General features: G+C 38.2%; 1 protein-coding gene across 1 annotated transcript in view; it reads left to right on the top strand.

Annotated features, from left to right (window-relative positions):
- SIAE (sialic acid acetylesterase) overlaps positions 1 to 23,558 on the top strand; it is a 310,992-nt gene that overhangs the window by 196,084 nt on the left and 91,350 nt on the right. The window contains exons 6-8 of the mRNA XM_044080856.1: positions 1,960 to 2,102; positions 6,830 to 6,963; positions 20,792 to 20,946. Coding sequence (XP_043936791.1) covers positions 1,960 to 2,102; positions 6,830 to 6,963; positions 20,792 to 20,946 — 432 coding nt within the window. The remainder of the gene's footprint in view (positions 1 to 1,959; positions 2,103 to 6,829; positions 6,964 to 20,791; positions 20,947 to 23,558) is intronic.

Genomic DNA, 23,558 nt, shown 5'->3' with positions numbered 1-23,558 from the left:
AAATCAGATGTTGTACTAACAGGGCTAAACACTGCCTGACTAATCTTTTCTTACTTTCATGACAGGAAAGAAATATTCAGAAGTATCCAAACAGATCCCCTCAAAATGTCTATCAAGCTACACAGCATTATTTTATAACTGTCATGGTAAGACTCAAATTGATGAGGTCAGAGCAGCTGACATTACTGCAGTCCTCTTCAGAAATGCCTTATCCAGAGCATCTCTGTGGCAACTGCTTGGACTTCTATCTGCACTTTCTCTATACATTGCAAGCTGGATATTGACTCTAGAGGTAGGGTTGGTTTTGCTCTCCTTAGGAACCTTCAATGAATGATGAGGATCGGGGACCTTCTGTTTTTATTCTTGTAATCTCCCATATTTAATAAAAGTTTTGTGTCATTAAGTTATACTACACTGACAAAAGTCAGGGCATTGCACTGAAACCAGGAAATGCTGTGCAAAATGAAAAGCCACCACTTCAAACAAAGACATCTGTATAAAGTAAATGCACAAAATCAAAAACATCTGTACAAAGTACAGGCACACAGTCAAACACATCTGTACAAAGTACATCCTCAAATTCAAACAAGAACATCTGTGCAAAGTGCAGGTACAAAGTACCACACAACCCAAGACTACATACCACATAATGGTAATAAAAGCATTTTTAGCAGGGCCTACAGTCCCCTTCACTATCCATGCTGTGGGCTTTGCACCCTATACCTCAAACTTCACAGTCACACAACCATGGGGAAGTACAGTATATAACTGTATGTGAAGGATGCCTATGTATACATTCCTAGTCAACAGGCTCACATACAGTACCTCTGATACACTGTGGAGACCACACACTACCAGTTCACATCCTTGCTTTTTGTCCTTTCTTTGGCATAGATGGGTAGCTTGTTCCAGAGTATCCCTCCAGCATGTCCTGTTTATTGTGGTGACAAGCTTTAGGTCCCTAGAGCATGTAGCTCGGAGGGAGTGGGATTAGCACACTTAATTTTGATTCAAAGGTAATTTCAGCATTTCATAAATGATGTACTTCACTTCAATTTAATATTATTTCAATACCTGAAAGACACATTAGACCCATTCAACAATCCCCCGTTCAAAATAGGTATGTGGTCCCTAAAATGTCCAAAAGTACAGTAATGATCCATATAATCAACATAATACAGTAGTTGTGAGATGGTACTAATCATACCCATGGATTTTCAAACAACAGGACCATTGCTGCAGTAGGAACTACCACCCACCTCTCCCCAGCGCCCTCATTTTCTTTGATCAGTTTTGATGATTTTCTAAGATGCACACTGAGAGCAGACTTCTGGGCAGCATGAATTTTACATTTGTTGAGGACTTGATTTATGGTGGACAGTTCATTAATGTAATGTATCGGGTACCCCTGGACTAGTTGAGGTGTGGTTTGCTTTTCTGTACTTTCTCTTTCCTCAGTATTTTAGCGGTCTGCCTCCTCTTGGATAGGGTACAGGTTTAGGCACACATTAGCTATAAAAGAAATGAGCAAAATATACTACGGGTAAATTTCCCTTTACAGCCAAACATATGGCTGATTGCCTTGGCATAGGAGGTAATCTTGCAACAGGAGAGAGGATGCCTGACTGCCCCTGAAGTCTAGCCAGAAGACTGATGTCTCATCAGGGCCTGTAGCTTCCACTCCCCCTACACATGGAAGGTCAAGAGATGGGGATTGGGGGTTGACATGATTGTTAAGGTGTTTACCTTGCATTCGGCTAGGCTTAAAATGGTCCTCTAGAGCAGTTAGCATAATACTTACCTATGAACCTATGTCTGCCTACAGCTAGGGCTATAGATAATGAATATGCAGTAACAATATCAGGAGTGTGCTAAATTTGTTTTGTAATGCTGTATTTGTTCCCTTCTCCATATCAAATGTTCATTATCTGAGAACATGTTTTTTTTCCAAATTCACAGTTTTGAAATTCATATGGACTTTTCTAAGAAATCACCTTTCCAATTTTTTGATATGTATGGACCTGATAAAACTACAGTACTGTGGAATGCAATGATTCATCCTTTTCTAAACATGACGATTAAAGGAGCTATTTGGTACCAAGGTAAGATCGGTTCCACCTATTATAATACAGTTTTAACATTTTTCTCTGAGTAACAGGACTTTTGTGTTTCAGAGGGTTGGAATAATAAATTATAGTCTGCAAAATCTTTAAGAATGTTACTCAGTAGCTTATATGAGTATTTTTCATTACAGTAGTAGTTTTTATTGTTACGTGATCAAATTATATAGAATTCCAGTTTATTCAGGGACATCATCTCTGCACTTTACTGAGTGATGCCCACTGACAGAGATTCGAATAACAATGCTAGTAAACAACTATGCTGATCTCACACATGTATGCATTTTTTAAATTGATTATTAGCTATATGTTAGAATTTTTGTATAATTAACTATGGAATATTAAATTAGTTTCACTTGCAGAGGTTCAGCACAGAATGAGAAAAGAAATCAATATATTTCGAATGGAATACTACTTGAGCTGTGCTAACTAAATTTCCAACTTCCCTCAGGGGATAGCTTACAATATCTTCCTACACTATAGGTCCATCTAGTTGTCATGTGAATCAAATCATCCATTTATCAGTCTGTTAATTTTGGATATTTTTGTCACATCAGTTAAAAGAAACATCATGGTATGGGGGTGCAAAAAGTGAAGATTTTGTTATTTTGCTTCATTTTGTTTGAGTTTTTGGAAAGTCGAACATATGGTCTCAACCATATGAATTTCGAGTTTCTGAAAACTCAGTATTCTGACATAAACCTATTTTTACTGGATTTTCCTAGGCATCTTTCCCACTGTTTATTTCAAAAGCTCTTCCGTAACAGTCTCTTTATCACAAATGTGAGACCTGTAATTACAAGATGTGACTGTTAAAATGAACTGTAAATACAACATCACAGAGAATGCGGTTGGGTGGCATTCGAAAGACATGCGTAAATGGGCATGTCTTCGTTGAAGGTTGGACGTCAAGCTGGCACCTCGGCATTTGTGAAAATCTACTGCCCAGAGTTCCTCTGTGGCGACCCCTAACCGAGAAAAGCCGAAAGACCAACAACACAGAGAATGTCAAAACTTGACTGTATACAGAAAACTCTCAGTTAACTGGCACCCATGGGGATTGGCAGATGCTGGATAACTGTAGTTTCTGATTGCTTGAGAGTTACTGTTAAAAATAGGCCTGACTAGTACTGTACCTTATACCATTTGTTTGGTTTGACTTGTTCTCAGGTTGGAAAGAGGGGGAATTTATTCCTATCTTCCTTTCTAAAACTATAAAACTCTAAAAACCTAAGGTATGTTTCTGTGGGGGGAAAACAAAAAGTGCAGCACATGAAAATTGTACTATATTTCTTCAATATTTTTTTTCTGGCTGCTCGAGAATGCCGGTTGCTTGAGTTCTGGTTAACTGAGAGTTTTCTGTACAATTAAAATGTTTTTATAGAGGGGTTGCATCTTGCACTCTGCTGAAATGGGTGACTGCACTCCCACACCCATCTACTTACATATACTAAGTCGGAGATTACTATACATCAAAATAAAAGGAAATATTCTGAAATAACGGAAACTTCAGGCTTATTCATCTTTACACATTCACAGTCAGACTCACTTTTTCAAGGACTGTGATTATATTCCTTAGAATTTTGGAATTATCTGTGTGTCTATTGTTGTACATAAATTGCTTTTTGCTTAGTATGAATTTTACTGTATGAATTTTACTGTAATATTTCTACTTGTAATGTACTGTAATATGTTACTTGGATGTTAATGTTATTGTATGGAGCATTTCTCCCCAAGCCTCCACTGAAAATGGGTTCTTGATCCAGTGGACTTTCCCAGTTACAAAATGTCAAAAAATAAATAATTTCAAAAGGTCCCAATAACAAGTGTTTGGCTAACTTAGCAACTTCACGTCATGTGAGGTCTTGTCTAAACTAGCCTCGGCTTCCTTCATCGCATACCTCAGAATACTGTACATGAATATCCATCCAGATACCTAAGTCCTTGTGTCATCCCAGTACTTCTGTATTGTTTTAGCCTCAACAAAACCCCTCCTGCTCCTGTATTTCTACTCTTAAAGTTTCACCACTCCAACCATAGTTATCTGGTTCATAGATAGGTACTAGGCTATTGGCCCAAAGGCCTAAGTAAGCCTAGCCAACAAGGTTCCCTGGCTTATGCCACCCAACAAAGATAATTTCCTGTGCCCCTGTCGAGCAGAGCCATAGAAGTGTTCCCCGGGGTGTATTTCCTATTTCCCATCCACTCATCAAGATTTTTCTTGAAGAGTGCTAATGAGGAACTTTGCTTGACATAGATGGGTAGCTTGTTCCAGAGTATGGGAAGTCTCCGGGACAGGAATCTATCCCTCCAGCATGTCCTGTTTATTGTGGTGACAAGCTTTAGGTCCCTAGAGCATGTAGCTCGGAGGGATTGGGATTTCTTTAAGTGTAGCATGTCCAACAGCTCTGGGTTTAACATAGCTTTATATGTTAGGCAGTGATCTCCTTGGAGTAGGCAATATGCTACAGAGTAAAGCTGGAGTTTTTGAGACGGTCAGTGTAGGGCATCTGTTTGAGGCCAGTAATACTCTTTGTGAGGTACTTCTGTCTGTGGCTCAATCAAAGTTGCCATCCCACATTGAAGAGCATCACATATGTATATACTCATTCAAAATGCGCACATTTTAGCAGTATACTTAACTGATTATTAGTTTAATATGTGCAGATCTTTTGTTAACTTAAAATTACAGTTTTTTAATATTTATGTACGTATTATCTCAGGGAACGAAGGTTTAAATGCTCCTAATACAGTCATGTTTTGTTTGACTTTAGCACTCTCTAGTACTGTGTAACAATCAGTATAACTTAATGTTCTACTGTGTTTGTGTTTTATTTATTTATTTATATTTGTTTACCGGGGTAGTGCACTAATCAATATTGACCCATTTCGGGCTCAGCCTGTTTTCAGACAGTCCAGTTAACACTTTCAATAGTCATTTGATATTTCACTAGCTTTAGTAGCAGACACCAAGCTGTCTGCATTCTTCTGCAAGATGTCCTATGTGTAAGTATTTTGGAGGAGTGAGGTAACTTGGTTTGCCAGAATTAGGAATACATAATTTTGAAATAAGCTGATTTTGATTTTTTGTAAAGTTTGGGAAGACAGCCATAGCTAAGGATTTCATATACAGTGCAAACAGTGAGAGGCAGGGATATTCCAGACTTGAACGATGTTAGACTGTTTGCACTTCCCTAGGACCATGTCTCGCTTTTGACGTGCACCTCCAGATTGCTGTCAAGACTTTTTAACAAGTAAATTACCCCATAAAAAAGGCAAACCTCCATGACACATCCTCATAAAAAGTGGCACTTTGTCTTGATGAAGCCTTGCTTTGTATCTAAGCAGGTATGTCGGAAAGGCAAGGATGGTAAACTGTTTAGAGCTAGTATAATTCTTCAGTGTGCCTACGGCTTGTTTTTTTTTTTTGTAATGAATCTCACCTGATTAGGTTCTATGTCACAGGGCAGAAGTATCTCTAGGCAGCCGACCAATATTTTAATGACTATTTTAGCCAAAGACTTGGGTATTAATATAGTTGTTTTTTTTTTGGGGGGGGGGGGGGTTGAAAGGTTTTAAAATTAAGGCTATTGAAACCTTCTTCAAGGAACCTGGGTTATCATCACATTCAGTTGTTAAAAGGTTTCCAGAGACTTTGGCGACTTCATTTTTAACATTTTATGATCATACTGATATAGGTGAGGGGCCTTTAACACCTTAATAATTATATCTGCTTGTCTACTAAGTCTGCTTCTAGTATTGGATGGATGATAGCATTCTGTTTTTTTTTGTTTTTGTTTTGTTTTTTTATAAGATTGAGGATTAGCAAAGAGCTCAACCATTGATGGTCACAACTATACTGACAGCAGTACTGTCTGCCTTGTAAATCCCAGAAGAAAGAACTAGAATTACTCAAGGATTTCTGTAAAACTGTCACGTTTATAACTTTGAGTATCTCTCATGGATTTCTATTGTGACTTTGTATCTCCTTTATGCTGCAGGATAATATCCTGAACATTCTGGAAGTTTGGGGATCCTCCTAGTGTCCTAAAGATCTAAAAATGAAAAAGAAATATGTTTTTTTCATGTCATTTGAAGCTTCTTTTTTGTAACTTCTCCCTCACTCATTATTGGTTATCTGGATTCTTCATCACCTCCTAGTGTTGTTCATACCTGTTTTTTTTTTGGATTTTTCATATTCTCGTTAGAGTTGCAGATTCCATTGAAGTAGTATAAATAATTCTCTTTATTAGGCCTCAGTGCTTAGAAATATTTGCTTGTTCACTACTGTCCCTTCAACTTATGTCACTAGTATTATTGTGTGGACAAATTGGAGCCTGATCTAACTGAATGTCCTCATGAATGATCAGCAGTAGTTGGTTGAACAAGAACCATAATAGAGTACATTCTGAGAACAATTAACAAAGTGATTGGAGCTTACCTGTGTCCATCTCTGGTTGTGACTGTATATGAAAGTACCAGGATGTAATCATTAACACATGATGTAGATGAACAGAGTCCCAGAGGTTCTGAAATTACACTACCTCAGCAAAGTTTACTGCTTATTACTACTAGTAGTTTGTATAACCAGTTCTGTTTAGTGTCGTCCAATCATTTACATATAGATAAAGAGAGAGAGAGAGAGAGGTGATCAGTGCAATAAGCTGTGTAGCTGTAATATGTTACTAATTCTTGGCTCATTCTGACAGGTGAAGCAAATACAGAAAGAAATACAGATCTCTATAACTGCACTTTTCCTGCTATGATTAAAGACTGGCGCAAATCATTTCATCATGGATCTAGTGGCCAAACAAGTATGCATTTTCCTTTTGGATTTGTGCAGGTGAGAATTTAAGGTACAAACAGGATGTGTCAAAATATGACTTCATTTCAAAATGAAGAAAATTGTTTTTTGTGAAGTAATGCAGACCTACTTCATACTTTATTTCTCTTGAGCATGCATTATTTCTTCCAGTTGATACGAAATGTTACAGATATATATTTAAATGGGTCTACCTGACAACACCGACGCACTACAACACCGACAACGAAATCACCGACACCACATAACCGAAAGTTCACAAACACGAAACCTCACATGCCCGACACACCACAATCCCGACAATCAACAAACAAAACAAATCCCCTGTCCAAAAAGCACACACACAACACAAGCACACCAAAATCCTTACAAACCCACATGAAACCTTACATACACAACTATCTATAACCTTAACCCAAACCCTAACCCTAAGGTCCGTCACTATCACACACTAACCTAACCCGCGCCCTAACCCTATCTCACTTAACCCACCCCTAACCCTAAAGACTGTCACTATCGCACACTCACCTAACCCGCGCCCTAACCCTAACTCACTTAACCCGCCCCTAACCCTAAAGACTGTCACTATTGCACACTCACCTAACCCGCGCCCTAACCCTAACTCACTTAACCCGCCCCTAACCCTAAAGACTGTCACTATCGTACACTCACCTAACCCGCGCCCTAACCCTAACTCACTTAACCCACCCCTATCCCTAGAGTCCGTCAATATTGCACACTTACCTTACTCGCACCCTAACCCTAATGTCCGTCACTACCGCATACTTACACAGCCTTTTCACATGTCGGTGTTCTCAGCATCGGGGTTTTCATCCATCGGTCATCTCAGTTTTCCATCTTCTGGTGTCGGTGTTCTCATCATCGGCGTTGTCAGGTAGACCCATTTAAACACACATAAACACAAAATAAATCTCAGCTACTGGTAAGGATAACAGTTATTAATCTGTATGATTTTCCTTTTTTAAAGAGGATATGAAGTAGGACACGACTTGAAAGGATTGGTGATATTAAAAAACGTAAACTCCAATTGCTGAAGCGAGTGTATGACTATAAGACCATATGTGGATAAAACATGCAGAAAACAAGAGTATTTGTTTTCCCTGTTTTGACTTGCTGAACAGATATATAATCTTCTGTAGTGGTTACTAGTGACACCAGTAAATAAGCATTTAAATGTGCTAGGCCTTGCTGCCTTAACAAAATAAAAAAAAGCATCAGACCTGCATTTGCCACATCTCATAGTCCTTATATATATATATATATATATATATATATATATATATATATGTATGTATGTCACACTGTGATGATAAAAAATGCACAGCTGCTTTCTATTTCTATATACAGTGAATATGTATAATAGCATTCCATGAGTGCAAGAGAAGCAGAGTGTGAGTATCAGCTTGACAAATGTACAAGGTGTAAAACTTATCATGCTGTTAGAGCAGCATTGCACAGCAGATGGCAGAAGGTGTAAGACTCTACCCAGTTTGGTTTTTTCAAAGAGGTCTTGAGTACTTACCCTGGTAGACGTCTTTGAGAAGGTCACTAAAGCTATGGACAAGGACTAAACAGTGTACTTTGTATACCCCAACCTGGCCAAGTATTCAACACAATACTTCAGTCATGCATTGTAGATAAACTTACAAAATTAGGCATAAAACCCTATGCCACCTGATGGGTAGCCAGCTGGCTCACTGATATGACACAAGAAGTTAGGATAGGGAATCCACCTCCACAAAGAGACCAGTCACTAATGAAGTCTCACATGGTGCTGTGGCCTCCCCTTTTTGCCATCTACTTCTATGAAGTCAAGGCAAATGTCAAGGCCCCCTAGCTGACAAAGTTTGTAGATGACTGCCAACTAGTCACAGTGATTGAATACCCTAAAGACTTGGATACCCTTCAAGAGGACTTGACACAAACAACTTTTGCCAGAGTCGTGGACTAAAACTCAATGTCAAAAAATGCATAACAGAAATTACCACATTGATAATACACCCCAAAAAGTATACCCAGTGGTCAGTGATCTAGGAATGCATGTTGACCATCATGTGTCTACTGTGCTGATAAAATCATTCTTTGTTGCACAACCTATAAGTAAGGGCATGGCATCCAGGTCCAAGGAGGTCATTGTTCCATTGTACTCTTCCCTCATCAGATCAGTCATTGAGTAGAATGCACCCTTCAGCATGTATCTGACCAGGCATTTGAAACAGCTTAAGAGAGACCACAGAGGTTGCTCAGAGTAAACAACAAATCCTGTGCGGACTGTCTCATAGCCCTTTCCCTTTACCCGAGCTCTTACAGACCACTGCATGGCAATCTATGCCTAGTCTACAATGCATCCTCTGATCCCACACTGATGGATTTGCATATCCACAAAACAAATAGCATCAGACATACCTATTCTAAGCACTTAAGCTTCATCTGCCACATAAACAGGACTTGTTGGAGGGACGGGCATGTCTCACAAAGCTTATTTCTTTTCTGGTGCAAGCTTCCCATCCATGTTCCTAACCATTTTCAACTGTAACTTGGACCAATAGATGGAAAATCTCAGATTTACCCCTGGTTTGGCACCCATATCACTAATGGACAGGGCAGCCTGTGAATACTTGATGTATACAAGCCTACATTGTAATCATAAACTACATTGGGGTGTTGACACACGTCAGCAATATTTCAGTAAATTTGGGAAAGCTTGACTAGGCTTAAATGGCTCATGGGTCGATAGCCTAGTAACCATATATGAACCTATGAGCCTATAAGAAATGTAATAAAATGTAACATTTTACTGTAATTTTTAAAACTAAGTTATTTAAAAAAAGTGGCTGTTGAGAATAATAGTGATAAATATGTTCAGAAAACATTTTTCCTGGGTTCAAAACTGCTGTGTCAAGCACTAAATCAACCTGGCAAGTAAAAGTCTATATATTCAGGAATCCAGTAAGTTTGAAGACTGATGTTACTGTGATATGAAGTGCTATGAAAACATTTGAAACTATAAAACATAGATACAAATAGTTCTGCAGGCAAATGCAAGGGCACTGGTGAATTTCTACTCAAATTTGAGTAAAAGGGAAATGAATATGAGTTCTGGGTTTATGTGCTGAATGGGTCAAATGTGCTCACCAGAGCTGCAGCATGTGAGATCAGGATGACTGCCAGAATAAAGTCAGTGTAGATGTCTTTGGTGTAGTTTATCTGCTTACATGTGAACCAGAAAAAATAAAGTTAAAACAGTAACAAAGCCGTACTATGACCCAAGAATTCAGTTCCAGTGCCTGAATGGATAAACAGTTGTCACCTTCAGTACAAGTAAACAAAGTGATCAAAGAAATGAAGTGATGCATGGTTAAAAAACAAAATCTTCAAATAATCGCAGCACCACTAGATTCCTGCAAGGTAATCCACAGTCGCTTTTAGGTTTGATCAGTTTTCTTTTTAAATATCATTTATTGTTATATTTAGATATTGGTTTCTTTTCACTGTTGTTGCCATTCTTTTTTCAGGATGCATATGTCTGGGATTTGTTTTGCCTTATATCTCTGTCTATGATGTACTCCGTTTTGCTGTGACCCAGTAAGAACTCTGTATTAAGGGTTCCATGAATGTTGCAAATACTTAAGGTAAACTTATGTTACATCCAAAGAAGCCTTTTATTGACAAGGAGAAATTGCTAATGTATTTTATTCTCAGTCATTATTGTTTATTGTCTTCATTCTAAGTTGATTACATATTTTACTAGCTACATAAAATAAATACTAACGTCAAGAACATAAACCACCACTGCACATGAGGAAATGGAGCTCTTTTATTGTAAAAGTAACAAAACATATAAAAACGGTAAGAGCTTTCCCGACTAACGTCGCTTCTTCAGACCATTAAAAAATGTACATCCCCAAGTTATTTTTAAATACAAATCCCAAAAGAACATCAACCAATGAAAATCATGCCTGAATTAAAACACAATCAAACAATTGATACTGCATGTTAGTGTTGTAAGGTAGTTGTCTACCAATCAAAAATCATCTTAAAAACATTTGACCTATCAAAAACATTAGAAACTTTTATTATGATAAAACATGGAATATCAATCCTAAAAACTCAATGTAGCAGTACCAATCAGTCAAATTTTGTATCTATACAAATCTGCCAATCATACTGCTGTGGTGGTGCTGCGGTAGCATTGTCGCCTCACAGTAAGACGTTGTCCTGTTCAATTCTCAGCTAGAGCGTCTTCTGTGTGGAGACATGTGTGAATGGGCGTACCTTCGTTGAAGGTTGTGCGTCAGAGCTGGCAACTCAGCATGTAAAAATCTACTGCCAATCATTAGCGGACAGGAGTTCCGCTGTGGCGACCCCTAACCGGAAAAAGCCGAAAGACACAACAACAACAAATCTGCCAATCAGAGTTAAGTAATGGGAAACAATACATACTCATACCTTCTCCGAGTACTTTAACTCACATGGAGCCATTATGAAGATAAAATAAACAATACATCTTTATTGAATTCCAACAAATTCAATGAGCAGATTGCTTACTTATTTTACTTATACCTTTGTAACATTAAGCAAGATAGCAAATATAGATGGGTTTTCTTGAACATAACATTATTTGAACAATACATCTTTATTGAATGCCGACAAATGCAATGAGCAGATTGCTTATTTATTCAAACAATGTTATGTTCAAGAAAACCCATCTATATTTGTTATCTTGCTTAATGTTACAAAGGTATACTCCTATCCATTGTGTAGTCAAAATTGCCACTTTCTTGTATTTTAACAGAAAGCTAAAAGCACATACGAATAATGCTTAGAAACTATTTCATCCATATGTTTGGAATTTTTTCGCTCTGTGTCAAGATATCAATCCTAAAAACTCAATGCAGCATTACCAGCCTATCAAAATGTGTATATATGTATATCTGCCAATCAGAGTTAAGTAATGAAAAACAATACGTACTCATACCTATTCCAAGTGAAAGCTGCATCTCACACGGAGCCATTAAAATAAACAATACTTCTTTATTAAATTTCAACAAATGCAATGAGCAGATTGCTTGCTTCTTAAAATAGTATAACATTCAAGAGAATCAATCTATGTTTACTATCTTGCTTAATATTGCAAACATATAAACCTATCCATTGTCTGGTCAAAATCACCACATTTATGTATTTTAACAAAGAGCTGAAAGCACACAAACAAACAGTGTTTAGAAACTACATAACCCGTATGTTGAAATCTTTTGCCTCGATGGCTATGCACCCAGTATAGCCTATGCTATCTAGTAAAATGATTTACTTAGTTAGAATGTTGATGTATCACATGCAATCAAATATCATTAATATTCTCACTAGCAAGCCCCATGGCTTAAACTAGATGTCAAAAATCAGCTAAGTTAAACTTCAAAGTAGCCAATTCAATCATTCTATAATCTTTCAATCTTAAGACTTGTCTAACCTTAATTTCCTCATGAATGAACAAATATTACGGTGACTCCTATCAGATTCAATAAATTACATAACCCCCAATCGTCTGCCTTGGATGAAGAGGGTGTGTTAAGTGTCTAACACCAATCGCAGTGTACTATCCTATTGCCTGTCAGATTCTACTATCCAGATAGAGGGCGTGTTGTTCATCATCTGACACCAATCAATGTACTACATAATGTGGAATATCAGAATGTAAAAAATAGAAATTAATCCAGTCAATATCACGATATCTAGAAAAGCCATCGTTTTCGGTCTACACACACTGAGCGAGGGATTGTGCTCCCACGATGACTGAACACACATGGCACAGATTATTCAACTTCACTTTAACAGACAAGATCACAATCATACGAAAATCTAAGATTACAAATAAGTTCAGAAACCCAAGTCCAGTTGCAGGATACACACTTACTGCCAACAACAACCAAAAGACATGCATATACCAGTCAAACAGCTTACACAGGTGTTAATCTGAAGCAATAAAAAGCCATGTCCTCTTGGGCAAACACCACATACTACTCCTATAAAGTTAAACAAATACAACCACTGGCAATCTAAGTGCATCTGTACTGTAACAAATAATACTTGAAAGACACCTGCTATCATCAAAATCAAACGCGAACTCCCAAATATACATAATGAGCTTCCGTGGTAGCACACTGATATGGCTAAATCATCACTTCCTAGTGGATATTTTGATAGCTCAGCTGCTTACCAATTCCACAATGTAAAAAAGCAGTAATGGGATATGTTGTATGCATTGCAAAATATGCATTATCTCCTTTTAATATAGACGAGTCCTTTACTTTTCTTAGGTTCTGAGGAAGTTCCAGGGTGCAGAACGAAAGTGCTAACCTTTGTTTTGTGGCTCATTAAACATTGTAGCTTGAGCAGAGTCCTTTATTTTCTTTATTTCTTTATTAAAATGTTATTTAGAGATGTTAAGAGCTCCAAGAGTTATGTGGGGAATCCAGATCGGCCTTATGTTTTCAGAACCCTTTCTATTTTAAAAAAGCTAGTATAAGGCTGTCTAGAAATCTTCTATTAAATGAAAGTGGTATTCCTCTATTTATTCTGTAATTACGGAGAAGTTTTTCTTTATCTATCTTTTTATTTTCTGATTTTATCTTTTAAACAATTTAGCTCCTGCAAACAGTTTGGGTTTTACTTCTTTTGTTTGGGTTTTAGTTGATGTTCATCATATTGATCACTGCTGCAGTAGCAGTAGCTATATAGGGTTATATCCTGCCAAGGATATTAACAGCTGGCCAGCTTCCAAAGCTTCAGGGCACTTTCCATGCACTTACAGCAGTAGTCGGCTTGAGCTGTCCTGACTGAAAATACAAGTTTGGGAACCAATCCCTTCAGAGATTTCCTTCCATTGAAAAGAATGATCCTGTATGGGCTTTTAAGGATCAAATGTTGACTTGTGCTGTTCCTTTGCTGGGCAGATAAGTTCCCTTTGGGGAAAAACTTTCCACATTAAAAAAAATGTTGTTTTATAATACTTTCCTGTTTAGAAAAGTTATTTTTAAACTAGGAGTTTGCATTTAAACTGACTGTCAAGGGACTTAACTGTACTTCTAAATGAAACAGCACTTTTATCCTAGTTGTTTAAACTAATTTAAAAACAATTTTTCTGTGTTTGTTTTACTTTTGGGGGCTGACAAAGTGTTTTACAATACTTTTTACTGTGAAAATGTGACTATTAAAGCATTTATATCTGCTCTTGCTGCTTGTTTTCCTTGGGAAAGAGGCAACATTTTCTACTTGATCGTGGGACAAACTACTGGTCTCATGGTCAGTCCTTCCTCCAGCCATAAAAAGAAAAAATTTAGAAAACAGCCTTTGTCACCACAGTAGACTAGCAGTTTTCTCAGCCACAGATGGGTGACTCTCCTGTGGCCGCAGCTTTTTCCTCAGATCACTCATCTTTTACCCCGGATTCCTCTGGTGTAGCACCTACAGCCACTATGGACTGGGGGCTAGCCTCATCCTAATTCAATAAGCAAGGAAGAGCCACTTTTGTTGGTCCTGGCAGAAGAAACTGGGAAGACTTTCCTGTTTAGTCAGAATGTTGCCCCTTTCCCTGGGGAAGCTGATGATGCCATTAATAATACTGTTGGCCCCATGTTTCCTGTCAAAAAGAAAGAGGAAAAAATCTACTCCTCCTCAGATTTCCCTAGATAGAAGAAGTTTATTCGGAATGGCTCAGGCTATTGATCCTTCTTATAAGGTGGCATCTGGCAAAAGAAAGACAGATACATCTTGTCCTGAAGAAATTCAAGATTTTGAATCTGCACAGGAAGATGAAGGGGCAGATACAGTGTTTCTTTCTCAGTTTTCTGTTTTAGACTCAGAGGAGGGCTCATTTTCTGATTATCCCTATGGGTGGGTGGGGGGGGGGCTCTTTCTCTGGGATTATTTCCAGAATGTGACAGTACTTTCAGTGGGAGAACACTGAGGTTTCTCTGTTTCTCAGAAAATACTATGAGCTATTACAGAAGAACTTTCCAAAACTTTCACCCATTCCTCCATTTCTATCAGCTTTGGAGGATGTGTGTTTGTGTGTGTGTTACTGCCTGCAGTCTTCCTGATAGTCAGCCTTCTGCCCGTAAAAAAACAGTTTTATTTATACACTCTTCCCAAACCTGACCCAGCAACTATAGCTTTAGTTAATCTTACTGCTGCTAAACATTTGGTTAATTCATTTGGTTTATTCCAATCCTACTCTCTGACAAGGATGGGAAGGTTACTGGTAAATATGGGAAAAAGTGTATGGTTCTGCAACTTTGATTTTTTGAATTGTCAAGCTCATATGCTAAGGTTTATTCTGCCTAATTGTGAAAGCTTGAGGAATATTTTGTTTGCAGTTTCTTCTTGCGAGGAAAAATCTGTTTAACTAATTTTGTTTCTTCCATCTTACAGGTCCCAACTCATTGTTTATAGTGTGTGTATAGCTCAGTTGGTACTTCTTCCAGGGCTATGGCACTGGTACTATTTTGAGGAGGTTTGTCTGGCTGCATTCTCAGAAACTCTCAGATTATGTGAACAATGAGATTTTAAATTCGGCTTTGGATAGAGATTTCGTTTTTGAATCCTCTGCTGCAAGATTATCAAAAAGTGCGATGAAAGGGATAAGTTGATACAGGGAATCTTTGCATTTCCAGACCCTCTTTTCCAAATTTTAAGGAATTCTCTAACCCCTCATCCAATTTCAGAAAAACATAAAAGGAACAGAATCAATTAAATACTGTTAAACAGATATTTACAAAGAAATGACAGAGTGTTCCAAAAAAAATTCATGAATCCCCTCTGCAAATGACAGTCCAACATGTCAGAATGCCTATTTAGGGAACTTTGAATGCCCCTCCCCTCAGCAATCCATTTTCCCTTCCAGGAAGTCTAAATCGCCACTTCTTTTATTTGGCAACAGATAGTCAAAGACAAATGGGTTCTGAAGATCATTCATCAAGGTTACAAATGGCAGTGGAAGGAAATTCCAAATCCATCAGATCAGACACCTTTATTTCCCCCTGTCCTTCAACACATACTGTCCCAGGGAGTGATAGAACCATGACTTCCTTCACAGGTTGGGAAAGTTTGGTTTTTATTCAAGGATGTTTTTAGTGACAAAGAAAACATATGCTTGAAGACCAGTTCTGGATCTTTCTTCCCTAAATCTTTGTGATAGTGCCCATGTTTAAAATGCTGTCACTTCACAAACTGCTGCCTCTTCTTCTTCTTCATTTAAGTTTCCTGATAACACTAGATTTAAAAGAAGACTATATCGCATCCCTATTCGTCCAGACCTCAGGCATTTCTTAAGGACGTGTATGTCTGCATCGCATCATCAGTTCTCTGCCTTACCCTTTGGACTATCTACTGCACCAGGAGAGTTCTCAAAGTGTCTAGCTCCAGTTATGGCTCATTGTATGCTACAGGGTACCCACATTTTTCCATATTGAGATGACTTATATTTGCAGTCTTTTTCAAAGTGTCAGGAATCTCTCAGGTGAGAGATCTCTTATACAAACTGGGACTCTAAGAGAACATTCAAGTCTTTTTTGAGTCCTCCACACAGGATTATATTCAGTTCAAAGAGCTTTTCTTTCACAGGAGAAAAACAGATGTATTTAGATCTATTCCTAAGGTTTACCACTCATACTTTGGTCACTGAGGGAATGCCTCAGGTTTTTGGGTCTCATGGCATCTGTGATTTTCATGATAACCCTGGCGGGATTCCACATGAGAATGATATAGTAGTGTTTTAAGTCTCTTTGGTCCCAGCACCAGTGTCCTTTGTATTTTCAAATCCCAGTGCTTGGAGTTATCAGCAGAAAAATCACTTAGTGGAAACAGCAAATATCTCTAAAGCCAGGTCTTCCCTTCTCCTTCTCTGCTGCAAAGCAGTCAGTCCTCACAGATGTCTCAGACTTTGCTTGGAGACCGGGTTCAGGAAGGATAAAAGTGCAAGGTGTGGAGACACCAAGGACATATGCAAGCACATAAATATTAAAGAGATGCTTGCCCTGATCAAGTCATTCGACTCTCTGAGTCATATTTGGTCCCCAGAACCTCTTCAAATTGTTACAGACAATACCACAGTCATGTAGTACATCAACAAACAAGGGGGAGCCAGATCGTACCCCCTTTGTAGACTAGCCATGTTAGCATGGAATATAGTTTTACAGCTCAGTCTCACTCTACAGGCATCCAACATTCTGTCAGAACAAAATTTTGTGGCAAAAATGCTGAGCAGGGCAATTGTAAACTAGATCAGGGAATCTTCTGATATTTGCTTCATCTTTGGGGATCTCTTCAAGTAGACCTATTTGCCTCCTCTCTGAACAGTCAGCTGGCAAGATTCTTCTCAAGGACTCTATGCAAGAAGGCCTGGAAGACAGATGTATTTTGCTATTCTTGGATGGGAATGTTTTTGCATGCTTTTCCACCCTTTTCACTGATGTCAGAGTAATTCTGAAGATTTAGAAGGAGTCCACCAAGATCATTGTGGTAACGCCATTCTGACCCAGGACAGTGGTTCTTCCTTCTTTTATAAATGGATGTGGGCAATTACCACAAGCTTCCACACAGAATTGATCTGCTCACACAAGATCAGGGCTGTCTGATACACCCTGAACCCAATCAACTTCAACTGACTGCCTGGGTGATAGGGTCTTAATTCCCTTTAGGCAGTTTACTGAAGAGATGCAGGAGGTACTAATGGAGGCAAGAAAACCTGCTACTAGAAAATCATATATTAGTAAATGGAAAAGATTTTCTAGCTGGTGCCAACAACATAACCAGTACCTATTCAGGGCTAGTTGTTCTCTGGTTTTATAATATTTGTGTGAGTTACTATCCTATGGCCTTTTTACTTCCCTATTAAGGTTCCTTTATCAGCTATTTCAGCAAGTCTGCTCTTGGTCCTCCTCTTTCAATGCATTCTGATGTCACAATGTTTTTGAAAGGGGTTTTGCATAGAGGTCTCCGAGAACACTGGTGGTCCCTGCATGTGGTCTTAACTTTGTGTTAGAAACGCTAATACTTGCTCCATTGACCCAGCTAATCTGGCTGACTTGAGGTTCTTAACATGGAAGACTGTCTTACTGATTGCTCTGACCTCTGCAAGAAGAGTATCTGAGTTGTTAGCTCTTCTGATGTCACCCCTAACTCATTTTCCACAGATGCATGGTTTCTTTGAGAACCAATCCTTCTTTTATGCCTAAAGTGGTATCTGGGTTTACTTTAAGCCAGGCTATCCATCTACCTGTTTCTTTCCTGAACCTAAAAATGAGGAAGAAAGTAATTACACCCCATACCGTGGATGTACCCCATACCATGGATGTCCACAGACGACTCAGGTACTGTCTTGCAGAAGTGAATCTTTCAGATCTTTGGCTCAGTTGTGCATTTCTAATGAAGGTCTCAGGGTATTATCTTTTGTTATGCTCAACACAACAAAACTATTCCAGGCAGGGTCAAGGGCCCACTCTAATAGGGCCTTGGCTTCATCTATGGATTTTTGTAAAAGGGTTGGATTCTAGAAGTATTCTAGAAGCGGCAACTTAGTCAACTATACATACATTTACAAAGCATTGCAAGCTTGATTCCTTCCCTAGGTTTAGATCAGACTTTCTAGGACCATTCTCCAGGCGTTCCTGGACCCCTTCCCCTTCCACCTCCCAAATGTAGTATGCTAATGTAAGCTCTTCTACTACAAACTGTTTGATATAATGAACACAGTACAGGTGTAAGAAAACTTACCATAACAGCAGATGTTTGAATGATCACTGCTGCATTAGTTGCTCCCTTCCTCCATCCCCCTTGTTTCTTGGTGTGGTGTTTATGCCAGGGTGGGAATACATATTTTTTTGTTGTCCTTAGCAATGTCCTTTCAGGGCTCAGTCTCCCTCTATCTGTTAGCATGAAAGCTCTGAAGAACTTGATATACCCATGTGTCTTTTTAGTCAGCTCAACTCAAGCTGACTGGCAATTTGGGCATGTGGAAGGTGCCCTGAATCTTTGGCAGCTGGCTGGTTGTTATGTTCTTGGCAGGATATAACCCATATAGCTAAGGCTACTGCAGCAATGATCATTCGAACGTCTACTGTTATGGTAAGTTTACTTACACGACTGTACTTTTTATGACTCTGTCTACTGTCATATGCTTTAACTGTTAAGACTTCTAATCTTTCCATTGTGAGCATTTATACTTTCTGAATATTATTGGGTGATTTTTTTTTTATTTATATATGTACATTTTTCTATATACTTTCTTCATATATCCTCTTCATCCATTTATCTTATTAAGTCTCTTGTTGCATTTTTAGTTTTTTTCTACTATTCATCCATTTTGCAGTGCTAGTCATTTGCTAAAGCCTTTCTAAAGGACTTTTTTAAAGACCTCATCATCTTTGGCCTGATGTATGATTTTTTTTTTTTTTTTTTTATTGTAAACCATTTTGATGGTTATCACTTTTTCTCAAATGACTAAGTGGATATCATATCTCTATGCATTTCTGAATATAAGTTCTAAGACTTGCCCTTCCCCTGAGTGGGTTTTGTTGCAGCTGTGCAGAACCTTCCCTCTACAGGACATTAGGAGAGACTCTGCTTTCGGATATGACTACACGTAAGGTGCTCCAATTAAAATACAGTTCTGCCCAGACATATTTCCTCTTTCTGTCACCCAGGTATTCTTTCTATAATTTTTTTTGTCTAGCTCCTGACTAGATTAACCATGTGAAAACCGTGGTACGGTTTCTAGCCTGTAGGGTGAGAAATGACTCCTTATGTCTTCCCTGGTTTCTTTTATGGTTGATCACCGCACTGTTTTCACACAGGGAGCTAATTATCCCCTTGTTCTATCTTCCCTGCCCCTTCTGTATAATGTGAGGGATGGATTTATGACATTTCTTCAAAGATAACATAACAAAGCTGAAATAGTTGAAAAATTAAAACAATTTACTTTAAACAGAAATTCAAGGGAAGTAGACAAAACACAATACACAAAGTTAAACACCTTAGTTTTTTGGAGTGAGAGGCCTGTACTCCTCCTCACAAGGCATAAGTAACACCTCCACACCTCATAACCTGTAATCTTAGCTCTAAATTTAAACCAACACCTCAGTCCTAATCCCAACTCTAACCTTAATCTGAATGATAGCAATTGCATTCAACCAGATGGCATTTCATGCCATGCAACACACACACACACACACACACACACACACACACACACACACACACACACACACACACACACACACACACACACACACACACACACACACACACACACACACACACACACAGTAGACTGATGTGCTGATATCTTGGTCAAGGTTTTCACTCTATCATGTTTTGAGTGGCACAGTATCAATGTATCTGTCTTCCTTTAATATGACTACTACAGGCAGCTTACTGCCTGCACTTCAAATATTGCTACTTCATCCTTCAGTTTTATGGCCTACAAGTGTAAAGTGGACATGTTGTGAAAAAAAAGTGGAACATTTATGCAAATCATATTCAGACAAAGAGACTCAGTTAAACTTTTTATAAATAAGTAGCTTATTTCCCTGTAGACTGATGTGCTGACATGTTGGTCATGATTTTCACTGTATCATGTTTTGAGTGGCACAGTATCAATGTATCTGTCTTCCTTTAATATGACTACTTCAGGCAGCTTACTGACCGCACTTCAAGTATTGGTACTTCATTCTTCAGTTTTATGGCCTACAAGTGTAAAATGAACATGCTGTAGAAAAAAAAAATACTGGAATTAACTGTCCCCACTTACATGTACTTCATCACTTCATAGCTGTCTACATACAAAAAAAATTCAACAGATGACTCCTACCCAAGAATAAGGTGGCACCAAACAGCTGATGAGGGATTTGTTCCAAATCGCAAAATGATTAATACTTTTATGGCAGTTGCGCTAGACCTTTGTGATGAAAATTCTCCTTATGGAAGGTAAGGAAAACAAATGTAATACTCTCTTCCTACAGTGTGAGATATAGTTTTACCTGTACTCCATGAAACAACTAAATGATTTTAAGTCTGTGATATAAATAGGTAATACACCTTGGCAAGAAGGAAATGGAGACAATTATAGAGGCCAATCCATTTTAGATAATTCACGTTAAAATTTCCATGAGCCATGTCTAGTTTTAATCAAGTGCCCCAAGCAAAGGTGTAAACTGGAGGTACAGTGTGTTTACAACTGTGTAAGACCAGATGCTGATTAGTAAACAAGGCAAAATCCAAGTGGTAAAAATCCCTTAGCTACTGCACCTTGTCTAATATATCAGCCGTGGTAGAGAGATTTACAGCTGATGGCCAAACTGAAAGGTGCTGGGGATCAAAAAAACATGTATAACTTTTCCTCACTGTTCAGGCTGGGTGTCTTACAACAATGAATGTAATAAATGGGTTGTAACAGCAGTCTATCTGCAATAGGTAAATAGACCATCTTGTGTAGTACATAGTTTATATCTTTAATAACTTAGTTTATTTACACCTTTGAACCCCATGGGGGTCTGTTTGACATAATGATTAAGGTCACACCTCATAAACACAAAGTGCAGGGTTTAGTTCTAACCTCAGATTATTGGCTAGACTTAAAAAGGCCCTTCAGAGCAGATAGCCTAGTATTCCCCTTTTTTCCTTAAAAAAGAATACATGGTGTAATAAACCTGCCTTATGCAAAGCACCCTAAAGTGTTTTCCCTCTACTCAGTCTCCTGTAGATTGCTGAGGGTGATCTATGCCTGGCTTACAAAGCATCTGCAAACTCCACACTTGCGAATCTCCTGCATATTCATAAATTAAGGAGTACTAGAAATACAAGGTCTAGGGACCTAAGTTTTGCCTGTGACTTAAAAAGAACATGCCTGAGAGAGATATATGTGTACCAGAGACTGCTCCTCCTATGGAACAGGCATCCATCTGAACAGCTGAGTTAATCTATTACCCATTTTAAGTGCAGCCAAGACCAGTGGAATGGGGAATAGGAAATTTACACTGGATCTGGCACCCATGTCCCATATGAACAGCGGTAGCTTATAAATGCCTGGCCCTCAATGTCCTATGTAGATACTGGACATCATTATTCTTTCAGAAAAACTTGGCTAGGCTTAGACAGGCTCCCCGGGTCATTAGCCTAGTAGCAGTCTATGAATCTATGAATTTCAGGCTAAGTGTTGTAGCCCCCTAATCACCTTCCTTCATGTCTCAAAATGGCAAGGAAAAACACAGTACCTATTGAGAAAAGAGAACAGTCCAGCAATGTTTCTATATCCTTAAAGTGAGCTTTGAATTAGACTGCACTGGACGGTAATAAATGCTTTCCAGAATTAGAAGCTGGTGTAATACCTTCTGTCACTGGAAGGTATATAATAGTTTGGTGTGAAATTATGATAACTGAGGAATTATAATGTTTGAAAATAACACTATCACTAACTTAGTTTGTGTAGGTCATGGTCTAATATATTTTTCTGTGTTTATATTTAAGCACATACAAATATGAATGTAAATGACAGGACTACAGATCAAGAACATAGACCATATTATGAAGCGTATCTATTGAAGCTACAGAGTCATTTGTTTTGCATGAGCACCAAGATGTTTATTGTCAAGTGAATATAACATTTCTGATCATGATGTGCTTTTAAATTCACCATCACTATAGAAATTTCAAAGTTAAAATTAGCATCTTTACTTTGGGCTACTTTAGGAGTATTCCAAAAGATAAGGATTTGGAGGTAATTCTGGCAATATCTTAAATCCTTGTCCTTCAGATATTTGTAATAAACACTGAGTTGATATTTAAGTTTTATCTTCTATTCTCAGCGTACATTTGTAACCCAGTTTTTTGTTATTTCTAGGCCACATACTGAAATAGCATCTTATCTGTTGTTTTCACACTTAAGTACTTAATCTGCTCTGACTCATGGCTGGTTGACCTGGGATAATACATTTCTGAAAACGTGCTGTGGCAGTTTTCTTCTAATATTTTAATAAATTGGATTTTTAACTCTGGTGACATCATCTTTTCAACGAAGCCTGCATTCAAATAGAAAACGTGTAGTGGCAGTTTTCTAAGTATTTTTATACTTGCTGAACAGCTCTTCTGTGGTTCGTTCACTACGACTGGTACTTTTTGTTTGTTTGTGCTTTTTTACCAGGCGTACTCCATTTTTCTTGGTCAATTTTGGGATATGATACAGTACGAGATCTATAAAGACAAAGTACCTGCTTGGCCTTTTGCCTTGTTTGATTTACAAAAACTGGAGGAAGTCACCATTTAAGATCTTTAGCTAACTGTATGTTGTAGTTTCTTCACAGATCATATACTGGCATAAAAAAAAGTTCCTATGAAGAAAGATAGTGTGCAGCTCCATTCTTTTGTTCAAAGAAATGCAAAAAAAAAAAAAAACCCGTTTTTCTGTATGTCTGGTTGTTCCATTTAAGTATGAAGTGTTTGCAGTATTTTGACACCTGAAATGCAAGGCCATCTTTTCCTTCCTAAAAACTTAACTGAAAGGAACATGGATGTCCAACTGGGACATATACTGCGTATAAAGT

Source organism: Protopterus annectens, chromosome 8.part0 (genome assembly GCF_019279795.1).
Source record: "Protopterus annectens isolate FY-2018-M chromosome 8.part0, PAN1.0, whole genome shotgun sequence".
Lineage (NCBI taxonomy): Eukaryota > Metazoa > Chordata > Ceratodontiformes > Protopteridae > Protopterus > Protopterus annectens.
Note: the sequence above shows the minus strand (reverse complement) of the source record. Positions and strands in the feature narration are given on the sequence as shown.